General features: G+C 40.9%; 1 protein-coding gene across 1 annotated transcript in view; it reads left to right on the forward strand.

The window, feature by feature from the left end:
* Positions 1 to 2,525, forward strand: part of HEATR2 (HEAT repeat containing 2) — a gene marked incomplete at its 5' end in the record, with an annotated part of 25,781 nt that extends 23,256 nt beyond the window's left edge. Inside the window, 2 exons of the mRNA XM_010003335.1 lie at positions 1,688 to 1,879; positions 2,389 to 2,525. Coding sequence (XP_010001637.1) covers positions 1,688 to 1,879; positions 2,389 to 2,525 — 329 coding nt within the window. The remainder of the gene's footprint in view (positions 1 to 1,687; positions 1,880 to 2,388) is intronic.
* Positions 2,526 to 8,250: the final 5,725 nt, after the last annotated feature.

Raw genomic sequence — 8,250 nt, forward strand, 5'->3', positions numbered from 1 at the left:
CCCTACAGCAGCACAGTTACCTCAGCTTTTATGGTTGAAAACATGGTGCTGGAGCAGCAGGCAGATTCACTGTATAGCTTTAGGATTCACTGTGCAGGTTGTCCATCCCACCTGCAGATTCCCTGCAGCTGGTAGCAGTGAAAGCACTAATAGAGAGTAGGGAATAACAAAACCTGCTGTATGCCACTATGGCAGCTGGCTTTCATCCCACATAAAGAGCAAAAAGCCTTTATACAGTTTGAGATGCAAATTGGGGCAGATTTTATTTAGACTTGGTTTCTCAGCCATTCTTATTTCACTGCCATACACACATATTCTAGTGCTGTTTCTGTGTTCTCTTATCTGGTATTTTAACTATTTGGATAGTTCTCCCTCAGAGTAATTTTATAAATATTAAGGAAATGAAAACAGTAAAGTGCTGCACAAAATCATACCATTAGCAGTTTTTTGTGTATAGTTTAATGTCTTAATCCTGCAGAGACTAAGACATGGTCTTAAACTGACAGGTGAGACTGCTTAAAGTATATAAACTACACATACACATTTTAGAAAACCAAGGTGTTATGCACTTGAGTAGGTGTTGACTGTGACTCCAGCAGCATTTTCTTTTTGCAAGGCCTTTCTGTAGTAACTCTTAAACAGCAGCAGTTCATTCCATTGAGGTGTTGTGTGGCAGACGAGTCCCTGTCCTTTGGAGATGCCCTCACTCCCGGTTGAGCAGAACTGAGCAGGATTCCCGGCGTTATTATGCATTAGGCCACTAGATGGAACTTCACTCAGGATTATGGTCTCTGCAAGGCTTGTGCCAATATTCCATCTGCGTTGCTTCCTAGTTTAGACTGTATGAAATAATGTTCTAACTATAGTGAAGGCAGAACAGCAACGTGTTACATAAATGGCAGCCACATTGTTCTTCTTGCTGTGGTTCAGAGAGCCAAGAGCAAAACCATTTCATTGTACCATAAATAGACCTCAATAGGTAGTGGGTTGTGGTTTCTTATTTTTAAAAAATTATTTAAAAAAAGGAAGAAGAAAACCATAATCTGGAGTGCTGCAATGTCAAATAGAGCCATTATCTGTAATGTTTCTTAGGGTGGTGTTTAGATGCCAAACACTGAATCAGAAGTGCAGCCTCTGCTGCATCAAGGATTTATGTGCTCAGAGATATATGCAAATAAAAGGGACTTCCCCAAACTCAGCATCCTAATGGCTAATATTTTTTCTTACATGGAACAGTAGAAATCTAACAACAAACATTTTGATTGGGGAAATATGTGATCAGACAAGTGTCAAAGTTTATCTTTGCATCTTGCATATTCAAGGAGTTTGCAATGCAGCCATTCACTGAAACAGTAATATTTGATAGAAATACTGTGCTTTATAGAGCATAAAAATACTTTAGTAAGAGACATGTGTAGTACCTTCTTAGCAAGAGTGCTAGAGAATGTTTAACTAATCTAATTAATTTGTACATTTCCTTTAATGTTTTTGTCAAGATAACAATCCAATACAGATGCACTGCGTGCATTTAGGAACAGTGTACTGTGTGTATTTGTTCAAAAGACAGAAATATGTAATAAATGCAACAGTCATTTCAGTGGTGACAATATAGATTTATTTTTTTCAAATGGAAAAGGTAACCTGACTGTTCACAGTGCTTTTTGGTCATGTCTGGCTTCCTTTTCAGAAGTTTTAAAGCGTCTGGATGATGCTTCAAGTGATGTACGAGTGGCAGCTGCTCACACCTTAACTAACTGGTTTAAATGCCTAAAGGACAGTGCTGTGAAGTCTGCAATGGAAACTCACATTGAGTATCTGTACCAAGAACTGTTGATACATCTTGATGACCCAGATGAAAACAGCCAAAATGCAGTCCTAGGTAAGGCTTTTGATCATATGCATGTTTAAAAGTGCTTTTAAAATTGTATTTTCAAGTGCTATATGGAAGTAATGCATACAGCTGGAGGCTCATCCTGGCAGGCTGGAAGCTTTCCTTTGGGTTTTGGTGTGAGCTCAGACCTTGTACCTGCATGCAGACTGCACTGGTGTGGCTACCATTCACCAGAGGGGGAGTGTCAGTTGATCTGGTGTATCAGAAGACTTTACAGATGGTAAAAAGGATACAATAGACACTTAACCACTGCAGGATGTGATCATATCCTAGCTTGCTTTGTGGATTCTTAGGAATTTATTAGTGTATCATTCTGTGTTCAAGCATGTAAATGTCAAAATACAGACCTCAGCAAATGAGGGAGGAATCAGGTTGTCACGTCTGAGCAACGAACTTCCAGGTTAGGCTTCAGCTACTCTGAGAGAACTTGGACAGAGAATTGCAGAGTGGCTAATGATTTATAAAACATACTTTTTAAACGTATTTTTGTTTTACAGAAGTTTTGAAAGAAGGAAGTGTTTTATACCCAGAACTGCTTGTGAAAGAAATTGAAGGGGTTGTACATAAGCACCGAACACCAGTCTATTGTAATCAACTACTGCAGCACATTCAGTCAGCCAGAGAATCAGCTTGATGAATCTGTGCTGAAATTCTTTCCAGTGAACTGTGTGAAATCTGTATGATCTGGATTACTTTAATATTTTCATCTGCTTAAGAAAGGCTGAGCAATAAATAGATTGGTTTTTTGTTGTAAGTTTGCTGTTAGCTCATTGAGAAGTCAGATTGGCACAACTCTGTGTTCTTTGCTGTTTGAACAGCTCTTTGTGTTTGCTAGCAATAAAACAATGTTTTAATTCATTTTGCATTGGGAGTTTTTCAGATACAAGGTTTAAAGGCTTTTGACACTATTTATAATTCAGAAAGATAATTTATTTAACAAAGTAATAGTCTAACATCAAAGTTATTAACATAATTCAGGGAGGACTCAGTCTTTCAAGAGGCATTTCAAACTCTGGATAACATTCAGGCTTTGCAGAACCAGGTCTGCAAGGATGAGTTTTATCATGGAAAAAACCAGCCAAACTTCTTTTGCATAATGCAGCAGAATTTTTATAATGTACTCACACTTATTTTGCTGGTATAATAGGGACATATTCTGAGTGGGTGTCACTAAAGAAATAGTTTTTATCGTTGTGTTACATTTCATGACTGAGAATAAAACTAACCTTTTTAAAACTAAGTTTTATACATGGGAGGAAATGTGCTGTTTTGTCACTTAGCCTCACAGTATTTATAGTTTTGTATTAAATATACTGCATCTGCAGTTTTTATGTTTGTGCTATTGTGCCTTGGAAAGCAATGCATTTGTTTGCATAGTACTTTGAAATTAAATTCTGCAACATTAGGTTAAATCTTGGTTTATTTTTTTAAAAGACCTTTGTAGTGTGCAAGTTTTAGTGTCATCTTACATGCTCAGCTGTGTAATAAAGTAAGTGAGCTCCTAGATTCTTGTCTATGTCATTGTGGGGTAGTGTGCTCCTTACTGCACACACAAATCATGGAAAATCAGTTTGTATGTTCTGTTGGGTTTTTTTAATATTTATCTATATTACAGACAAAAAGGGGTCTTTGGCTTCTAGCTTCAATGTTCCTTGGTTTTGTACCAAGTCTAAAACCAGGCTCTGTGGGGTTTGGTAATAGTCCTTTTGCTGTGTAAGTCCTCACGTTTTATCCTTCTGAGTAAATTTTACCTTTTCACACTTGTGACATAATGAAGCCACGATCTGTGTCCTGTAATATCTACTTCCATTCTCAGAGAAACATTTGAGAGAGGTTAGATACACAATTCTTATTCCTAGCTTACAAGCAAAGCCATGCAAAACTATGACTTCTCTACAAAATTTTAGGTTGCTCTGAAAATTCTACCAAAGAGGGGAAATTAATACTAACAGTACAGAATAACTGAGTAGTTTCTTATGGACCCAAAAGCTATTTTGCATTCCTGTAGAATAGGATGCTCATTTTAGATCAGATGTAGTGTCTTTGAATTTTCCTTTTCTTTTAATGAAATGCCAGAATACAACTGTTCCTGTATGGAGCAGCATCTTAGTTGACTAACAACTATTTAGTGTTTAACTCACTGTAAGTGGAGGGTCAGCTGAGATTCTGAGAGGGCACAATGTGAGTATAATAAAAATCCCTACAGGACATTGAATGGAGCAAAGAGGATGTGGAGTCTCCAGCATTGGAGATACTTAAAATCTGACTTAACATCTGTTCTGAGAAGCCAGCTCCAGTTGACATTGCTTGGGCAGGGATTGGGACTACAGGATCCCCAGAGGCTTCTTCCAGCCTCAAAAGCCTGGGAATTTCATTAATATTTTTTCCTTAGCCTAATCAATTATTTGTTTGTAATCAGACTACATAATTATCCTAGCAGAGCCCTTAGAGTTTCCATTCAACACTCTCTTCTGAAAAAAATCCCTGCATTTCGAAGTTCTGCAAGGCAGCAGGTGCTTCCAATGCAACTTGAAGTTCTGCTTCAGCCACAAGAGCCCAGTTTTTACTGTAAAGTTCCCATGCAAGTCCACCAAATAAATCCTACTTAACGACATTACTCCAGGCATAATTTTATTAGCTTTCTATGTTGGCAAAATTTAGATTCTTCTCCTTCACCACTGACTGCAGGCTTGTGACAGCTGCAGTACAGATGTTGTGCAGGAGCTTTTAATTACTCTGGTGATCTAAATAAGAAACATTTGAAAACCCAGCTTTAACTGCGGCAGAAGAGTGGCAAGAAGCTTCCTTGGGTGGAGTGAAATTGAGTCAAAGGTTTTCAAGATGTTCTAAAGCTGGTGCACAAATAGCAAGAGCTGAAGTATCCATCAAGCTTGCTATCTTCAGCAGGCTGGGAACATTTTTTTTCTGCCTATGTTGAGAATTCTGTTATCTTTCAGAACAGTCTGTGGGATGCCTCCCAAAGAAAAATCTCCGCATCATCTAACAAACCAGCTTTTGTCTTCAGAGCCAGGAGAGCTTTTTGAGTTAAATATTCTAATAGTCCTTCTAGAGACATGTTAAACAGCAGCCTGATCTTGTTTATGCATGTGTGACAGACTAGGTAGCCTCCACTACATCCTTTTATTAGGAACTGTTCTGGGCAGAGGACTTCAGCAGTATCCTGACCTTGCTCAGAGTTTGCTAAACTTCAAATCATATAACCCAAATTTCTCAGATCCCTTTATAAGGAAGTGCTGCTATTGAGTCTTCTGTGGATGGTGGGTATGCCTGGGGTTTAGAGTTATTTTCTTTGAGACTCAACTTTCTCATCTTCAACCTTTTGCTGCGTCAGTAGGGCCACAACTGAAATACATGAATATTTTTTGTTCTGTTTTGTTAGATCAGCTATTATATGTACTAGATTTTTTTTGCCTTCACAGCATAATGTTACTGGGCTCGTATTCATTACGTAACTTTTAAGCAAGGACAATTTTTGGGGGCAAAACTGTTATCTCAAAGTTTCAGACTCTTCAGATAAGCAGGCTTTAGCCCTGCCCTTCCTGTGACGAGCAGATGTGCTTCTGTCCTCGTCCTTGTAAGCTTGAAGACCTGTTGTGGAGGATCCTGGGACTTGGATTCTCAGCAAAACAAAGTTCTGGGTGAGTGCTTGCGTTTGTCTAACTGAATGTACAATCTCCTCAATATGTGTTGGCTGCCTTATAGAGAGTCAATTAATTAGACATGGAGAGAGCACTGTCAAACGAGGCACCTAGACTCTGAAAGCCTATGTCTGAGAGCATTTTTAGGAGAGACTGGAGGTTAAGCATGTTCCCAGATCCATTTCTCATCCATGCAGGTCCTTGTAGGCAATCCTGCAGAGTTCCTCAGAAGTGCTTTGGTGGGTTGCAGACCTTCTGTCTGCAGCTGTCAGCTGAGCCTGGGAAGATGCACTAATGCACCTCGCCTGCTGGCACATGGAGTGTGCTCCCCAGAGACTGCCCTCCAGTTATAACCAGAGAGTTATTATAAACTACAATAACCCATCAGAAGGCAAATCTGATCTAATGTCTGCATCTGGAACTTTAGCTATTCCAGTATAACAACTTTCCAGTTGTAACTGAAAATAACTATTACAGTATAGCATAGAATGTAGTAATACTATACCATAGTAAAACTATACACTTATAGTATAACCATAATATTTATGTCATTATACTGTAAGTTATTTTTTCTTTACTATATTTAAGTTGTTATGCTATAATAGATATATCTCTCTATATAGAGATTAGATTTGCCTGACAGGCTATTGCCTAGGTTTTATCTCATCTGAGGGAAGTCCCTGATCTGCACAAAACAAATGTCCAGATAGAAAGTAACATCTTGGCCTGTGGAAATCAACTGCTGATTTGAGAGGCGCCAGGTTTCTGTTTAATTTGCAGAATCTGTGTTAGGATCTCTGCATGGGAAGGTGAGCAACTGTCAGCTAGAAGAGTGGGCCAGAGCTGGCCCTGGTGGCTCTGTGTTTCAGCCCTTGAAAGTGAAACTCTAACCACATTTTAAAAAGAGAAAATGAAAAAAAAAAAATAAATCTTCCTTATTAGGCAGCTGAAGGATCAACAAAAATTACAGTTAACAGGCTTGTGTCCATTTACTGGGATCAATCCCCCGGGAAAGCTCACTGCCAGCAGTAACTGAGATGAAGCAGCAGATGAGAGCTGTGAGGAGAATGGCTGCTCTGTCAGGCTGCCTTGTAGGTAATCAGCTTTTCTTGTTAATGTCTGAAATCCCCCGTAAGTCAGGACCATGGCAGGATCTAGTGGCAAAATGGAACTGAAGTGCTTTGCAGCCCCCTCTAACTGAGAACCCAGCTGCTCTGTGTGCAGCACCCATCGTCCTTGGCTGGCAGGAATGAGGGTGCAGAGAAAGGGCCCGGAGGAGCTTAACCATAAAGTGTGATGCAGATGGTGACAAACTTTTTCTTCTGTGAGGAAGAAATCAGATTTCCAGATATTTTAGGTGATTTTCATACGAATGCAAGTGTATGATCATCTCCCCAGCCTTGGACATAAAGGTCACCATACTTCCTGACACTGAGGCACAAATCCACAGCATCCCCTTTGCCCAGCACATCCCTGCCACATGTTGCCACAGCACCCCGACCCCAGCATCCCTCCCCAGGCTGCTGCTGAGTTCCCTGGGACTTGTTTCAGGCCTTCCCCAACCCCACCACCTGCAGATTTTGAAGCAGTGATCTGGTCCCCTCATGGACCCATCACACAGCACTGCCCTGTGCTCAGCCATTCCCCAGCCTGTGTGGTCCTTCCAGGACCCCCTGTATGGGCAATGTACATACCCATGGAGTGCTGGCCTGGGAAGTGCAACGTTTCACCCTTTCCAACCTGCAGAGCAGCATGCTGTGCCCAGTACCCCATGTTACCAGTCAGGAACACCTTGCCACGCTGGTTTCTGTCACATTCAGTCTCTACCTTGAATTGTTGTGAGGACCTGTGTCTTGATAGCAAAGGACCAGAATGCAGAGCAGAACAGGTTTGCTGGGTGTGAGTCAAGCAGTGCACTGGGAATGGGATTGGGCAGGGAGCAGAGCAATCATCTGGGAATCGTGGTGGGAAGGGAAGAGGTAGGACTAGAGAAGTGTGGACCTTGGATTGTTTTGACCTTGTATTGCTGTTTGCTTGTACCTGGTATCAGTCAAGAAAGCTTATTTCCCCAGAATTTCTAACTGCCCTCTACAGTGTTAAAACTAAAACTTTTTAAATATGTTTGATTTTTATTCTTATTGACTGTTCTTCTGCAGACCTGAGCTCAGCCAACAGAGCAAGCCCACTTCACGTTCAGAGCTCACTGCTGAATGCTGGAAAACTTTAAAAGATTTTTTGTTTGTCTCAGAGCAGTTTCTTCTGAAATCCTAGAAGCCAAAGGCTCTACTGTTCCTCATAGCTGAGAAGCAGAGGGAAAGTTGAGTGCAAGCCATTCTGCTCCAGCCTCTTAGCCTGGTTGTGATGGAAAAACAACTGCCTGGGACAAGTCAGAGCAGCCCAAGGGGCTGGAGCAATGCCCAGGGAGCACAACATGCCTTGTTCTGCCAGAGCAGAGCACAGCCTGCCTGGCTGGGCTCCAGGGGAACAGGGGAGAAACATCCCAGAGAAGGCCTGGCCTTATAGCGCCAAAGAATTTATGGGAGGTTTAAACTAAGATGTGATTTTGCTCTGTCTTAAGGCCTTAAAGGTTACCTGCTCTACAGACAAGAAGAACAGTGTGTGGAATAAGTACAGAAAGAGAAGGGGTGGTCAGAAGAGTGAGGTTATTTACCCTTCTGCAAAGTATTCAGCCATCTGCCA

This window comes from Chaetura pelagica, unplaced genomic scaffold, assembly GCF_000747805.2.
Source record: "Chaetura pelagica isolate M959 unplaced genomic scaffold, ChaPel_1.0 scaffold138, whole genome shotgun sequence".
NCBI classification, from domain to species: Eukaryota; Metazoa; Chordata; class Aves; order Apodiformes; family Apodidae; genus Chaetura; species Chaetura pelagica.